This window comes from Pseudophryne corroboree, chromosome 9 (genome assembly GCF_028390025.1).
Source record: "Pseudophryne corroboree isolate aPseCor3 chromosome 9, aPseCor3.hap2, whole genome shotgun sequence".
In the NCBI taxonomy this organism is placed as follows: domain Eukaryota; kingdom Metazoa; phylum Chordata; class Amphibia; order Anura; family Myobatrachidae; genus Pseudophryne; species Pseudophryne corroboree.
The window spans coordinates 36027596-36046218 of record NC_086452.1 but is presented as its reverse complement, the minus strand read 5'-3'; the positions used below and the strand labels follow the sequence as shown (position 1 = coordinate 36046218).

The following is an 18623-nucleotide window of genomic DNA, read 5'->3' as shown; positions in this document are numbered from 1 at the left end:
ACCGTAGGTCGCCACCGAGCCCGCAGCGTGGCGAGCGCAGCGAGCCCACAAGGGGCTTGTTGCACTCGCCCCTCCCCGCCGGGATCCCGGCGTCGGTATGCTGCCGGGATCCCGGCGTCGGTAAGCTGACCGGCGGTCAGGAGACCGCCGGTCAGCCATACTACACCCATTTCACGAGTAGAAGGAAAAATGGATTCAATAAGACTCCAGCAAATTTTGGACGCTAACTTGATGCCATCTGTGAAAAAGCTGAAGTTAAAGAGAGGCTGGCTTCTACAAATGGATAATGATCCTAAACACACCTCAAAATCCACGGTGGATTACATCAAGAGGCGTAAACTGAAGATTTTGCCATGGCCTTCACAATCTCCTGACCTCAACATAATTGAAAATCTATGGATAGACCTTAAAAGAGCAGTGCGTCACAGACAGCCCAGGAATCTCAAAGAACTGGAAGACTTTTGTAAGGAAGAATGGGCGAAGATACCTCAAACAAGAATTGAAAGACTCTTAGCTGGCTACAAAAAGCGTTTACAAGCTGTGATACTTGCCAAAGGGGCAGTACAAGGTATTAACTCTGCAGGGTGCCCAAACTTTTGCAGACGCCATTTTTTGTTTTCTGTTCTTTTGAAAGTGTAAATGATGGAAATAAAATCAAACTTTTTTTGACATGTTATAAGAATGTCTAATCTGTAATTTGATGCCTTTTGGAGATTTCTCCATCTTTCCTTGGCTTCTTTTTGCACATTAAAATGAATTTTTGCCTGGGGTGCCCAAACTTTCAATCCCCACTGTATGGTCCAAGTCGGATGTTGTGTTCTGTTGTTTTATTAATGATTCTAGTTTGCTGATGTAGGCTTTAAACTACATGAGCCTTATTTGTGCTGAACATTGACTGCATCGTCTACGTTGAGGGAAGAACAGTATTCATGAGACTGCAAGTTATCAATTGCTGTGTCTCTACTGAGGAATAGGCTGGATACTGGTTCCAATCACAATATGGCTGACCGCAGAGGCTTTCACTTTAACCATTTGCCGTTATTAAGCAATGAAAGGCCTGAAAACTCTTTTCTGTTTGCAGCTTCCACATTTGATCCATTTGGATCAAGTCCGAAACAGCCGGCTCAGGACTTGCTTGGCTCCTTCCTCAGTGCTTCAAATGCCGCCACTGGAGAAACCTTTCTGCAGGCCACGAGAAGTCCGTCGCCGACCCCACCGGTCCATGTGGATCAGTTTAACATGGGTAAGGTGTTGACATTGTGAGAGATCCTGTGTGTGGGCAGTCATGCAGCTACAGTGACTATAGCATGATATGAAGAGGGGGGATTACGCAGTACTTGGCACAGTTATATAACATATATACAGAGCTCTCTAAGGCTTCATAACGATACGTATGAAGCCTGATCGCAGCAGGAACTTTGTTAGCAGTCGGGCAAAACCATGTGCACTGCAGGGGAGGTAGCTATAACATGTGCAGAGAGAGTTAGATTTGGGTGTGGTGTGTTCAATCTGCAATCTAAATTGCAGTGCAAAAATAAAGCAGCCAGAATTTACCCTGCACAGAAACAAAATAACCCACCCAAATCTAACTCTCTCTGCACATGTTATATCTGCCCCCCCTGGAGTGCACATGGTTTTGCCCAATTGCTAACAAACTTGTTGCTGCGATCAACTCAGAATTACCCCCATGGGACGGATGGGCCCCAGTGTTACATGGAACGAATGAGCCCCAGATGTGGCCAGAACAGGACGTACAGATCTCTTTCAGTGCTGGGAACATAACCCTATATCATTCTGTCTTCTCTCGCCAGCTCCCCCGTCTGTATCCATCCAGCCCGACTTATCTGGATCCTGGGACTGGGGCACCCCCGCTCAAGGTAAAAGCAGCTCATCGCAACTTCACAATAAGTCTCTTGCATCTCTGTCTGTGTCTGTCGGCTCAGAGGCTCCTTATGTTCTGTAGAACTGTAGTCAAAAGTTGAAAACTCTTATTTTAAAGCTCCATAGATGAGGCATCTTTCCATGCACGTGACAGTGATGAGTGAGTTTCCCCATGCTGAACTACGGGGTCTATTTACTAAGCCTTGGATGGCGATAAAGCGCCAGCCAATCAGCCCCTAACTGTCATTTATCAAACCCAGCCTGTGACGTGGCAGTTAGATGCTGATTGGCTAAAAGTCTCAGCGTATCAGACGCAGCACTCGGATCCTCGCTATCTCCTACAGACATCTCCTGCTGCATTCGAATTCTAATTAAACAGAATTGCACAGACGCTTCCTTGCGGTTGCGTCATTCAGACCTGTTCGTTCGCTAGTTTTTTATTGCAGTCCTGCGTTCGCATAGTCGCCGCCCATAGGGGAGTGTATTTTAGCTCTGCGAGTGTGTGAACGCATGTGTAGGAGAGCTGTACAAACAGATCTTGGGGGTCATTCCGAGTTAATCGCTAGCTGCCGTTGTTCGCAGCGCAGCGATCAGGCTAGAAAACGGCTTTTCTGCGCATGAGTATGCCCCGCAATGCGAACGTGTGACGTACGGGTGCAAGGCCCGTTGTGGTTGTGCACAGGTTCAAGCGAAGTTTTCAGTCGCACTGACGGGCGCAAGAAGATTGACAGGAAGGGGGCGTTTCTGGGTGTCAACTGACCGTTTTCAGGGAGTGTTTGCAAAAACGCAGGCATGTCTGAAAAAACGCAGGCGTGGCTGGGCGTTCGTTGGGCGGATGTGTGACGTCAAATCCGGACACGAATGGGCTGAAGTGATCGCAAGCGCTGAGTAGGTTCAGAGCTACTCTGAAACTGCACAAACTGTTTTTGCAGAGCTCGGCGACACATGCGTTCTCACTTCTGCTAAGCTAAAATACACTCCCCAGTGGGCGGCGGCATAGCGTTTGCACGGCTGCTAAAACTAGCCAGCGAGCGATCAACTCAGAAGGACCTCCCTTGTGCAGTCTCTGCGCAGCCCAGGGCTTACTCAGCGGCTGCGATCACTTCAGCCTGTCCAGGACCGTAATTGACGCCAGGAACCCTCCCTGCAAACACTTGGACACGCCTGCGTTTTTACAAACACTCCCAGAAAACGGTCAGTTGCCACCCACATACGCCCCCTTCCTGTCAATCTCCTTGCGAACGCCCATGCGAATGGATTCTTCGCACAAACCCATCGCTGAGCGGCGATCCGCTTTGTACCCGTGTGACGCGCCTGCGCATTGCGGTGCATATTCATGCGCAGTTCTGACCTGATCGCCCGCTGTACGAAAACGCAGCCTAGCGATCAGGTCTGAATTACCGCCAGTGAGCGGTGTTTCGCTGAGTCTGCAATGTTCCTAAGGCGCGACATTGAGGAAACATCTGTCTATACATACAGTGTACAAGCCTCCAACCCCCAAAAAAGTCAAGAGACTTAAACTTATATTTAATTTTGAATGTGTCACTGTGTGTACAAATCATGTATTCTTTTTTCTTTTATTTCTATGATGATCTGTCACAGAGCGTTTCCTATACAGTCAGAAGGCAGCCATATCGGTATCCGGACTATAGATCTAAACTAAAAAGTTCTACAGTCAATAGGTGTACCACTAACGGTAGACGTGCATTACGTCGACGGGGTCAAAAGGTCAGCATGGAAATGGTCGACACAAAAACGGTAGACACAAAAAAATGTTTGGGGGGGGATTTCAACTTTTCGATACTTTACCATCCACGTGGACTACGATTGGGAATAGTAACCTGTGCCGAGCACGGTAGCGGAGCGAGGCACCTTGCCGGAAGCATGGCGAGCGAACCGAGCCGTGCGAGGGGACGCGGCACACTAACGGGGCTTGTTTGTGGCAGAAAAGTGACAAAACACTTCTCCCTCAAAAAAAAAAAATGTCTACCATTTTTGTGTTGACCGTGTCCCTGTTGACCTTTTGACCACGTTGACCTTTTCTACCGTCTACCTTTTCTATGTTGACCTTTTGACCCTGGCAACCTCATGCACGTCTGACCTATTGGCTGTAGACCTTTGTAGTGTAGATCTAATAATCCGCACCCTTCTTTATCTAGGGTTGCAGTGGCGCCTTTATTCCGGTGCATGCTAAAGTCATGTTAAGCTTCCTGCGCTATGATAGTTTCTATATGTCTGATAATCTAATACTGGGTCATCTGCCTGCTACATACAGTAACGGGGGCCGGAGGGGGGGGGGATAAACGGAAGGAGGTAGATTTGATTTACTCTACTCAAATGAGGTGAATCTTGTATTTCTGAGAACAGTTAAATGTAAATTGTGGGATTAACTAATTAAGATCTGCCATCTGCGGCTGACGGGAATGCTTGCAATACAGGATCAAAGTACTATAAGAAAGCAGGAAAGCCCAAGTCATGTCGTGTATTGAATACATTCGCAGGCGTGAGCACTCTTTTCACAAACATGCAACTTTTTGAAGTACACTTGCCACAAGTTGCATATACCAAATCAAGACGCACCGCTACATCCGCACCTATAATCACAGTACAAGAGATTTGGTGGCCAGCAGCTTCAGGTTTCCGGTGATGCAGTCCGTGAGCCAAGCGGGGCCGCAGCTGCAGGTAATGCAGTTACTGGGGAGGACCGCCCACCAAACATCATGGTAATAGCTCCGTGCCCTTCTCTGTATTCCTGCCCAATAATCTCACGCTACAAACATAAAAAATATCAACTCTGCAAACGCCTCTGTAGCCCGAGCCATGAAACCCGGGCAGTGGCACTAGGATGTGTCTGTAAATTGGGTTGTGCGCTATGTGATCTATCAATGTGATTCTACTCTACACAGGTGGTTTACGGGTAGGAAGCAAATCAGCTGCCACCAGTCCCACCGGATCACCGCACGGTACCCCGCTGCACCAGTCCAAGCCGCAGAGCCTGCATCCGTTTGCCGACCTCGGAGCTCTGGGTACAAATCTTACAGGTAACATTAGTTCCTCTTTATATCCCATATGCCGTAGTCTTTATCCCTTCAAATAACAATAACAGTACTGGAAGTGATCCCTACATATTACACAATAACACTGGCCATACACGTTTCAGCAGAAGTGATCCCTACATATTACACAATAACAGTGGCTTGCACGTTGCAGCAGAAGTGATCCCTACACATAACACAATAACAGTGGCCTGCACGTTGCAGCAGAAGTGATCCCTACACATCACACAATAACACTGGCCTGCACGTTGCAGCAGAAGTGATCCCTACACATCACACAGTAACACTGGCCTGCACGTTGCAGCAGAAGTGATCCCTACACATCACACAATAACACTGGCCATACACGTAGCAGCAGAAGTGATCCCTACACATCACACAATAACAGTGGCCCTGCACGTTGCAGCAGAAGTGATCCCTACACATCACACAATAACACTGGCCATACACGTTGCACAGAAGTGATCCCTACACATCACACAATAACACTGGCCATACACGTAGCAGCAGAAGTGATCCCTACACATCACACAGTAACAGTGGCCATACACGTTGCACAGAAGTGATCCCTACACATCACACAATAACACTGGCCATACACGTAGCAGCAGAAGTGATCCCTACACATCACACAATAACAGTGGCCTGCACGTTGCAGCAGAAGTGATCCCTACACATCACACAATAACAGTGACCTGCACGTTGCAGCAGAAGTGATCCCTACACATCACACAGTAACAGTGGCCTGCACGTTGCAGCAGAAGTGATCCCTACACATCACACAATAACAGTGGCCTGCACGTTGCAGCAGAAGTGATCCCTACACATCACACAATAACACTGGCCATACACGTTGCACAGAAGTGATCCCTACACATCACACAATAACAGTGTCCTGCACGTTGCAGCAGAAGTGATCCCTACACATCACACAATAACAGTGGCCATACACGTTGCAGCAGAGGTGATCCCTACACATCACACAATAACACTGGCCATACACGTTGCAGCAGAGGTGATCCCTACACATCACACAATAACAGTGGCCCTGCACGTTGCAGCAGAAGTGATCCCTACACATCACACAATAACAGTGGCCTGCACGTTGCAGCAGAAGTGATCCCTACACATCACACAATAACAGTGGCCTGCACGTTGCAGCAGAAGTGATCCCTACACATCACACAATAACAGTGTCCTGCACGTTGCAGCAGAAGTGATCCCTACACATCACACAATAACAGTGGCCATACACGTTGCAGCAGAGGTGATCCCTACACATCACACAATAACACTGGCCATACACGTTGCAGCAGAGGTGATCCCTACACATCACACAATAACAGTGGCCCTGCACGTTGCAGCAGAAGTGATCCCTACACATCACACAATAACAGTGGCCTGCACGTTGCAGCAGAAGTGATCCCTACACATCACACAATAACAGTGGCCTGCACGTTGCAGCAGAAGTGATCCCTACACATCACACAATAACAGTGGCCTGCACGTTGCAGCAGAAGTGATCCCTACACATCACACAATAACAGTGGCCTGCACGTTGCAGCAGAAGTGATCCCTACACATCACACAATAACAGTGGCCTGCACGTTGCAGCAGATGTGATCCCTACACATAACACAATAACAGTGGCCTGCACGTTGCAGCAGAAGTGATCCCTACACATCACACAATAACAGTGACCATACACGTTGCAGCAGAAGTGATCCCTACACATCACACAATAACAGTGGCCTGCACGTTGCAGCTGAAGTGATCCCTACACATCACACAATAACAGTGGCCTGCACGTTGCAGCAGAGGTGATCCCTACACATCACACAATAACAGTGGCCTGCACGTTGCAGCTGAAGTGATCCCTACACATCACACAATAACAGTGGCCTGCACGTTGCAGCAGAAGTGATCCCTACACATCACACAATAACAGTGGCCATACACGTTGCAGCAGAAGTGATCCCTACACATCACACAATAACAGTGGCCTGCACGTTGCAGGGGAAGTGATCCCTACACATCACACAATAACAGTGACCTGCACGTTGCAGCTGAAGTGATCCCTACACATCACACAATAACAGTGGCCCTGCACGTTGCAGCAGAAGTGATCCCTACACATAACACAATAACAGTGGCCTGCACGTTGCAGCAGAAGTGATCCCTACACATAACACAATAACAGTGGCCTGCACGTTGCAGCAGAAGTGATCCCTACACATCACACAGTAACAGTGGCCCTGCACGTTGCAGCAGAAGTGATCCCTACACATCACACAGTAACAGTGGCCTGCACGTTGCATCAGAAGTGATCCCTACACATCACACAATAACAGTGGCCCTGCACGTTGCATCAGAAGTGATCCCTACACATAACACAATAACAGTGGCCCTGCACGTTGCAGCAGAAGTGATCCCTACACATCACACAGTAACAGTGGCCTGCACGTTGCATCAGAAGTGATCCCTACACATCACACAATAACAGTGGCCCTGCACGTTGCATCAGAAGTGATCCCTACACATAACACAATAACAGTGGCCATACACGTTGCAGCAGAAGTGATCCCTACACATCACACAATAACAGTGGCCCTGCACGTTGCAGCTGAAGTGATCCCTACACATCACACAATAACAGTGACCTGCACGTTGCATCAGAAGTGATCCCTACACATCACACAATAACAGTGGCCCTGCACGTTGCATCAGAAGTGATCCCTACACATAACACAATAACAGTGGCCATACACGTTGCAGCAGAAGTGATCCCTACACATCACACAATAACAGTGGCTTGCACGTTGCAGCAGAAGTGATCCCTACACATCACACAATAACAGTGACCTGCACGTTGCATCAGAAGTGATCCCTACACATCACACAATAACAGTGGCCCTGCACGTTGCATCAGAAGTGATCCCTACACATAACACAATAACAGTGGCCATACACGTTGCAGCAGAAGTGATCCCTACACATCACACAGTAACAGTGGCCTGCACGTTGCAGCAGAAGTGATCCCTACACATAACACAATAACAGTGGCCTGCATGTTGCAGCAGAAGTGATCCCTACACATCACACAATAACAGTGGCCTGCACGTTGCAGCAGAAGTGATCCCTACACATCACACAATAACACTGGCCTGCACGTTGCACCAGAAGTGATCCCTACACATCACACAATAACAGTGACCTGCACGTTGCAGCAGAAGTGATCCCTACACATCACACAATAACAGTGGCCTGCACGTTGCAGCAGAAGTGATCCCTACACATCACACAATAACACTGGCCTGCACGTTGCAGCAGAAGTGATCCCTACACATCACACAATAACAGTGGCCCTGCACGTTGCAGCAGAAGTGATCCCTACACATCACACAATAACAGTGGCTTGCACGTTGCAGCAGAAGTGATCCCTACACATCACACAATAACAGTGACCTGCACGTTGCATCAGAAGTGATCCCTACACATCACACAATAACAGTGGCCCTGCACGTTGCATCAGAAGTGATCCCTACACATAACACAATAACAGTGGCCATACACGTTGCAGCAGAAGTGATCCCTACACATCACACAGTAACAGTGGCCTGCACGTTGCAGCAGAAGTGATCCCTACACATAACACAATAACAGTGGCCTGCATGTTGCAGCAGAAGTGATCCCTACACATCACACAATAACAGTGGCCTGCACGTTGCAGCAGAAGTGATCCCTACACATCACACAATAACACTGGCCTGCACGTTGCACCAGAAGTGATCCCTACACATCACACAATAACAGTGACCTGCACGTTGCAGCAGAAGTGATCCCTACACATCACACAATAACAGTGGCCTGCACGTTGCAGCAGAAGTGATCCCTACACATCACACAATAACACTGGCCTGCACGTTGCAGCAGAAGTGATCCCTACACATCACACAATAACAGTGGCCCTGCACGTTGCAGCAGAAGTGATCCCTACACATCACACAATAACACTGGCCTGCACGTTGCAGCAGAAGTGATCCCTACACATCACACAATAACAGTGGCCTGCACGTTGCAGCAGAAGTGATCCCTACACATCACACAGTAACAGTGGCCTGCACGTTGCAACAGAAGTGATCCCTACACATCACACAATAACACTGGCCTGCACGTTGCAGCAGAAGTGATCCCTACACATCACACAATAACAGTGGCCTGCACGTTGCAGCAGAAGTGATCCCTACATATTACACAGTAACAGTGGCCTGCACGTTGCAACAGAAGTGATCCCTACACATCACACAATAACAGTGTCCTGCACGTTGCAGCAGAAGTGATCCCTACACATCACACAATAACAGTGGCCTGCACGTTGCAGCAGAAGTGATCCCTACACATCACACAGTAACAGTGGCCTGCACGTTGCAGCAGAAGTGATCCCTACACATCACACAATAACAGTGGCCTGCACGTTGCAGCAGAAGTGATCCCTACACATCACACAGTAACAGTGGCCTGCACGTTGCAACAGAAGTGATCCCTACACATCACACAATAACAGTGTCCTGCACGTTGCAGCAGAAGTGATCCCTACACATAACACAATAACAGTGGCCTGCACGTTGCACCAGAAGTGATCCCTACACATCACACAATAACAGTGGCCCTGCACGTTGCAGCAGAAGTGATCCCTACACATAACACAATAACAGTGGCCCTGCACGTTGCAGCGGAAGTGATCCCTACACATCACACAATAACACTGGCCATACACGTTGCAGCAGAAGTGATCCCTACACATCACACAATAACTGGCCTGCACGTTGCAGCAGAAGTGATCCCTACACATCACACAGTAACAGTGGCCTGCACGTTGCAGCAGAAGTGATCCCTACACATCACACAGTAACAGTGGCCTGCACGTTGCATCAGAAGTGATCCCTACACATAACTCAATAACAGTGGCCTGCACGTTGCAGCAGAGGTGATCCCTACACATCACACAATAACACTGGCCTGCACGTTGCAGCAGAAGTGATCCCTACACATAACACAATAACAGTGGCCTGCACGTTGCAGCAGAAGTGATCCCTACACATAACTCAATAACAGTGGCCTGCACGTTGCAGCAGAGGTGATCCCTACACATCACACAATAACAGTGGCCTGCACGTTGCAGCAGAAGTGATCCCTACACATCACACAATAACAGTGGCCTGCACGTTGCAGCAGAAGTGATCCCTACACATCACACAATAACAGTGGCCTGCACGTTGCAGCAGAAGTGATCCCTACACATCACACAGTAACAGTGGCCATACACGTTGCAGGGGAAGTGATCCCTACACATCACACAATAACAGTGGCCTGCACGTTGCAGCAGAAGTGATCCCTACACATCACACAATAACACTGGCCCTGCACGTTGCAACAGAAGTGAACCCTACACATCACACAATAACACTGGCCTGCACGTTGCAACAGAAGTGATCCCTACACATCACACAGTAACACTGGCCATACACGTTGCAGCAGAAGTGATCCCTACACATAACACAATAACAGTGGCCTGCACGTTGCAGCAGAAGTGATCCCTACACATCACACAATAACAGTGGCCATACACGTTGCAGCAGAAGTGATCCCTACACATAACACAATAACAGTGGCCTGCACGTTGCAGCAGAAGTGATCCCTACACATCACACAATAACAGTGGCCATACACGTTGCAGCAGAAGTGATCCCTACACATCACACAATAACAGTGGCCTGCACGTTGCAGCAGAAGTGATCCCTACACATAACACAATAACAGTGGCCCTGCACGTTGCAGCAGAAGTGATCCCTACACATAACACAATAACAGTGTCCTGCACGTTGCATCAGAAGTGATCCCTACACATCACACAATAACAGTGGCCATACACGTTGCAGCAGAAGTGATCCCTACACATCACACAATAACAGTGGCCATACACGTTGCAGCAGAAGTGATCCCTACACATAACACAATAACAGTGGCCTGCACGTTGCAGCAGAAGTGATCCCTACACATCACACAATAACAGTGGCCATACACGTTGCAGCAGAAGTGATCCCTACACATAACACAATAACAGTGGCCTGCACGTTGCAACAGAAGTGAACCCTACACATCACACAATAACACTGGCCTGCACGTTGCAGCAGAAGTGATCCCTACACATCACACAATAACAGTGGCCATACACGTTGCAGCAGAAGTGATCCCTACACATCACACAATAACAGTGGCCATACACGTTGCAGCAGAAGTGATCCCTACACATCACACAATAACAGTGACCTGCACGTTGCAGCAGAAGTGATCCCTACACATAACACAATAACAGTGGCCCTGCACGTTGCAGCAGAAGTGATCCCTACACATCACACAATAACAGTGGCCCTGCACGTTGCAGCGGAAGTGATCCCTACACATCACACAATAACAGTGGCCTGCACGTTGCAGCGGAAGTGATCCCTACACATCACACAATAACAGTGTCCTGCACGTTGCAGCAGAAGTGATCCCTACACATCACACAATAACAGTGGCCTGCACGTTGCAGCAGAAGTGAACCCTACACATAACACAATAACAGTGGCCATACACGTTGCAGCAGAAGTGATCCCTACACATCACACAATAACACTGGCCATACACGTTGCAGCAGAAGTGATCCCTACACATAACACAATAACAGTGTCCTGCACGTTGCAGCAGAAGTGATCCCTACACATCACACAATAACACTGGCCATACACGTTGCAGCAGAAGTGATCCCTACACATCACACAATAACACTTGCCATACACGTTGCAGCAGAAGTGATCCCTACACATCACACAATAACACTGGCCTGCACGTTGCAGCAGAAGTGATCCCTACACATAACACAATAACAGTGGCCTGCACGTTGCAGCGGAAGTGATCCCTACACATCACAAAATAACACTGGCCATACACGTTGCAGCAGAAGTGATCCCTACACATCACACAATAACAGTGTCCTGCACGTTGCACCAGAAGTGATCCCTACACATCACACAGTAACAGTGGCCCTGCACGTTGCAGCAGAAGTGATCCCTACACATCACACAATAACAGTGTCCTGCACGTTGCACCAGAAGTGATCCCTACACATAACACAATAACAGTGGCCTGCACGTTGCACCAGAAGTGATCCCTACACATCACACAATAACACTGGCCATACACGTTGCAGCAGAAGTGATCCCTACACATCACACAATAACAGTGGCCTGCACGTTGCAGCAGAAGTGATCCCTACACATCACACAATAACAGTGACCTGCACGTTGCAGCAGAAGTGATCCCTACACATCACACAGTAACAGTGGCCTGCACGTTGCATCAGAAGTGATCCCTACACATCACACAATAACACTGGCCCTGCACGTTGCAGCAGAAGTGATCCCTACACATCACACAATAACACTGGCCCTGCACGTTGCAGCAGAAGTGATCCCTACACATCACACAGTAACAGTGGCCCTGCACGTTGCAGCAGAAGTGATCCCTACACATCACACAGTAACAGTGTCCTGCACGTTGCAGCAGAAGTGATCCCTACACATCACACAATAACAGTGGCCTGCACGTTGCAGCAGAAGTGATCCCTACACATCACACAATAACAGTGGCCTGCACGTTGCAGCAGAAGTGATCCCTACACATCACACAATAACAGTGGCCTGCACGTTGCAGCAGAAGTGATCCCTACACATCACACAGTAACAGTGTCCTGCACGTTGCAGCAGAAGTGATCCCTACACATAACTCAATAACACTGGCCTGCACGTTGCAGCAGAAGTGATCCCTACACATAACACAATAACAGTGGCCCTGCACGTTGCAGCGGAAGTGATCCCTACACATCACACAATAACACTGGCCATACACGTAGCAGCAGAAGTGATCCCTACACATCACACAATAACAGTGGCCCTGCACGTTGCAGCAGAAGTGATCCCTACACATCACACAATAACACTGGCCCTGCACGTTGCAGCAGAAGTGATCCCTACACATCACACAATAACAGAGGCCATACACGTAGCAGCAGAAGTGATCCCTACACATCACACAATAACAGTGGCCCTGCACGTTGCAGCAGAAGTGATCCCTACACATCACACAATAACACTGGCCCTGCACGTTGCAGCAGAAGTGATCCCTACACATCACACAATAACAGAGGCCTGCACGTTGCAGCAGAAGTGATCCCTACACATCACACAATAACACTGGCCCTGCACGTTGCAGCAGAAGTGATCCCTACACATCACACAATAACACTGGCCCTGCACGTTGCAGCAGAAGTGATCCCTACACATAACACAATAACAGTGTCCTGCACGTTGCAGCAGAAGTGATCCCTACACATCACACAATAACACTGGCCCTGCACGTTGCAGCAGAAGTGATCCCTACACATCACACAATAACAGAGGCCTGCACGTTGCAGCAGAAGTGATCCCTACACATCACACAATAACAGTGGCCATACACGTTGCAGCAGAAGTGATCCCTACACATCACACAATAACACTGGCCATACACGTTGCAGCAGAAGTGATCCCTACACATAACACAATAACAGTGGCCTGCACGTTGCAGCAGAAGTGATCCCTACACATCACACAATAACACTGGCCATACACGTTGCAGCAGAAGTGATCCCTACACATCACACAATAACACTGGCCTGCACGTTGCAACAGAAGTGATCCCTACACATAACACAATAACAGTGGCCCTGCATGTTGCAGCGGAAGTGATCCCTACACATCACACAATAACAGTGGCCTGCACGTTGCAGCAGAAGTGATCCCTACACATCACACAATAACAGTGGCCCTGCACGTTGCAGCAGAAGTGATCCCTACACATCACACAATAACACTGGCCTGCACGTTGCAGCAGAAGTGATCCCTACACATCACACAATAACAGTGGCCTGCACGTTGCAGCAGAAGTGATCCCTACACATCACACAATAACAGTGGCCATACACGTTGCAGCAGAAGTGATCCCTACACATCACACAATAACACTGGCCATACACGTTGCAGCAGAAGTGATCCCTACACATAACACAATAACAGAGGCCTGCACGTTGCAGCAGAAGTGATCCCTACACATCACACAATAACAGTGGCCTGCACGTTGCAGCAGAAGTGATCCCTACACATCACACAATAACAGTGGCCCTGCACGTTGCAGCAGAAGTGATCCCTACACATAACACAATAACAGTGGCCATACACGTTGCAGCAGAAGTGATCCCTACACATCACACAATAACAGTGTCCTGCACGTTGCAGCGGAAGTGATCCCTACACATAACACAATAACAGTGGCCATACACGTTGCAGCAGAAGTGATCCCTACACATCACACAATAACAGTGGCCCTGCACGTTGCAGCAGAAGTGATCCCTACACATCACACAATAACACTGGCCTGCACGTTGCAGCAGAAGTGATCCCTACACATCACACAATAACAGTGGCCTGCACGTTGCAGCAGAAGTGATCCCTACACATCACACAATAACAGTGGCCATACACGTTGCAGCAGAAGTGATCCCTACACATCACACAATAACACTGGCCATACACGTTGCAGCAGAAGTGATCCCTACACATAACACAATAACAGAGGCCTGCACGTTGCAGCAGAAGTGATCCCTACACATCACACAATAACAGTGGCCTGCACGTTGCAACAGAAGTGAACCCTACACATCACACAATAACACTGGCCATACACGTTGCAGCAGAAGTGATCCCTACACATAACACAATAACAGTGGCCTGCACGTTGCAGCAGAAGTGATCCCTACACATAACACAATAACAGTGGCCTGCACGTTGCAGCGGAAGTGATCCCTACACATCACACAATAACAGTGGCCTGCACGTTGCAGCAGAAGTGATCCCTACACATCACACAATAACAGTGGCCTGCACGTTGCAACAGAAGTGATCCCTACACATCACACAATAACACTGGCCTGCACGTTGCAACAGAAGTGATCCCTACACATCACACAATAACAGTGTCCTGCACGTTGCAGCAGAAGTGATCCCTACACATAACACAATAACAGTGACCTGCACGTTGCAACAGAAGTGATCCCTACACATCACACAATAACACTGGCCTGCACGTTGCAACAGAAGTGATCCCTACACATAACACAATAACAGTGGCCTGCACGTTGCAGCAGAAGTGATCCCTACACATCACACAATAACAGTGGCCATACACGTTGCAGCAGAAATGATCCCTACACATCACACAATAACAGTGGCCTGCACGTTGCAGCAGAAGTGATCCCTACACATCACACAGTAACAGTGGCCCTGCACGTTGCAGCAGAAGTGATCCCTACATATTACACAATAACAGTGGCCTGCACGTTGCACCAGAAGTGATCCCTACACATCACACAATAACAGTGGCCTGCACGTTGCAGCAGAAGTGATCCCTACACATCACACAATAACAGTGGCCTGCACGTTGCAGCAGAAGTGATCCCTACACATCACACAATAACAGTGTCCTGCACGTTGCAGCAGAAGTGATCCCTACACATCACACAATAACAGTGGCCTGCACGTTGCAGCAGAAGTGATCCCTACACATCACACAATAACAGTGGCCTGCACGTTGCAGCAGAAGTGATCCCTACACATAACACAATAACAGTGTCCTGCACGTTGCAGCAGAAGTGATCCCTACACATCACACAATAACAGTGGCCTGCACGTTGCAGCAGAAGTGATCCCTACACATCACACAATAACAGTGTCCTGCACGTTGCAGCAGAAGTGATCCCTACACATCACACAATAACAGTGGCCCTGCACGTTGCAGCGGAAGTGATCCCTACACATAACACAGTAACAGTGGCCTGCACGTTGCAGCAGAAGTGATCCCTACACATCACACAATAACAGTGGCCTGCACGTTGCAGCAGAAGTGATCCCTACATATTACACAATAACAGTGTCCTGCACGTTGCAGCAGAAGTGATCCCTACACATCACACAATAACAGTGGCCTGCACGTTGCAACAGAAGTGATCCCTACACATCACACAATAACAGTGGCCCTGCACGTTGCAGCAGAAGTGATCCCTACATATTACACAATAACAGTGTCCTGCACGTTGCAGCAGAAGTGATCCCTACACATCACACAATAACACTGGCCTGCACGTTGCACCAGAAGTGATCCCTACACATCACACAATAACAGTGGCCTGCACGTTGCAGCAGAAGTGATCCCTACACATCACACAATAACACTGGCCTGCACGTTGCAACAGAAGTGATCCCTACACATCACACAATAACAGTGGCCCTGCACGTTGCAGCAGAAGTGATCCCTACATATTACACAATAACAGTGTCCTGCACGTTGCAGCAGAAGTGATCCCTACACATCACACAATAACACTGGCCTGCACGTTGCACCAGAAGTGATCCCTACACATCACACAATAACAGTGGCCCTGCACGTTGCAGCGGAAGTGATCCCTACACATAACACAGTAACAGTGGCCTGCACGTTGCAGCAGATGTGATCCCTACACATCACACAATAACACTGGCCATACACGTTGCAGCAGAAGTGATCCCTACACATCACACAATAACAGTGGCCATACACGTTGCAGCAGAAGTGATCCCTACACATCACACAATAACAGTGGCCCTGCACGTTGCAGCGGAAGTGATCCCTACACATCACACAATAACAGTGGCCCTGCACGTTGCAGCGGAAGTGATCCCTACACATCACACAATAACACTGGCCTGCACGTTGCACCAGAAGTGATCCCTACACATCACACAATAACAGTGGCCTGCACGTTGCATCAGAAGTGATCCCTACACATCACACAATAACACTGGCCTGCACGTTGCATCAGAAGTGATCCCTACACATCACACAATAACACTGGCCATACACGTTGCAGCAGAAGTGATCCCTACACATAACACAATAACAGTGTCCTGCACGTTGCAGCAGAAGTGATCCCTACACATCACACAATAACACTGGCCTGCACGTTGCACCAGAAGTGATCCCTACACATCACACAATAACAGTGGCCTGCACGTTGCACCAGAAGTGATCCCTACACATCACACAATAACAGTGGCCTGCACGTTGCACCAGAAGTGATCCCTACACATCACACAATAACACTGGCCTGCACGTTGCACCAGAAGTGATCCCTACACATCACACAATAACAGTGGCCTGCACGTTGCATCAGAAGTGATCCCTACACATCACACAATAACACTGGCCTGCACGTTGCATCAGAAGTGATCCCTACACATCACACAATAACACTGGCCATACACGTTGCAGCAGAAGTGATCCCTACACATAACACAATAACAGTGGCCTGCACGTTGCAGCGGAAGTGATCCCTACACATCACAAAATAACACTGGCCATACACGTTGCAGCAGAAGTGATCCCTACACATCACACAATAACAGTGTCCTGCACGTTGCACCAGAAGTGATCCCTACACATCACACAATAACAGTGGCCTGCACGTTGCAGCGGAAGTGATCCCTACACATCACACAATAACAGTGGCCATACACGTTGCAGCAGAAGTGATCCCTACACATCACACAATAACACTGGCCATACACGTTGCAGCAGAAGTGATCCCTACACATCACACAATAACACTGGCCATACACGTTGCAGCAGAAGTGATCCCTACACATCACACAATAACACTGGCCATACACGTTGCAGCAGAAGTGATCCCTACACATCACACAATAACACTGGCCATACACGTTGCAGCAGAAGTGATCCCTACACATCACACAATAACAGTGGCCATACACGTTGCAGCAGAAGTGATCCCTACACATCACACAATAACAGTGGCCTGCACGTTGCAGCAGATGTGATCCCTACACATCACACAATAACAGTGGCCTGCACGTTGCAGCAGAAGTGATCCCTACACATCACACAATAACACTGGCCTGCACGTTGCAGCAGAAGTGATCCCTACACATCACACAATAACAGTGGCCTGCACGTTGCAGCAGAAGTGATCCCTACACATCACACAGTAACAGTGGCCCTGCACGTTGCAGCAGAAGTGATCCCTACACATCACACAATAACAGTGGCCTGCACGTTGCAGCAGAAGTGATCCCTACACATCACACAATAACAGTGTCCTGCACGTTGCAGCAGAAGTGATCCCTACACATCACACAATAACAGTGGCCTGCACGTTGCAGCGGAAGTGATCCCTACACATCACACAATAACAGTGGCCATACACGTTGCAGCAGAAGTGATCCCTACACATCACACAATAACAGTGGCCATACACGTTGCAGCAGATGTGATCCCTACACATCACACAATAACAGTGGCCCTGCACGTTGCAGCAGAAGTGATCCCTACACATCACACAATAACAGTGGCCTGCACGTTGCAGCAGAAGTGATCCCTACACATCACACAATAACAGTGGCCATACACGTTGCAGCAGAAGTGATCCCTACACATCACACAATAACAGTGGCCCTGCACGTTGCAGCAGAAGTGATCCCTACACATCACACAATAACA

At 48.6% G+C, this 18623-nt stretch overlaps 1 protein-coding gene across 3 annotated transcripts in view; it reads left to right on the top strand.

Annotated features, from left to right (window-relative positions):
• DNAJC6 (DnaJ heat shock protein family (Hsp40) member C6) overlaps window positions 1-18623 on the top strand; it is a 275117-nt gene that overhangs the window by 154037 nt on the left and 102457 nt on the right. For all 3 annotated transcript variants that reach the window (XM_063939170.1, XM_063939171.1, XM_063939169.1), the window contains 3 exons: window positions 1082-1243; window positions 1812-1877; window positions 4788-4922. In XM_063939170.1, the coding sequence (XP_063795240.1) occupies window positions 1082-1243; window positions 1812-1877; window positions 4788-4922 (363 nt within the window). The remainder of the gene's footprint in view (window positions 1-1081; window positions 1244-1811; window positions 1878-4787; window positions 4923-18623) is intronic.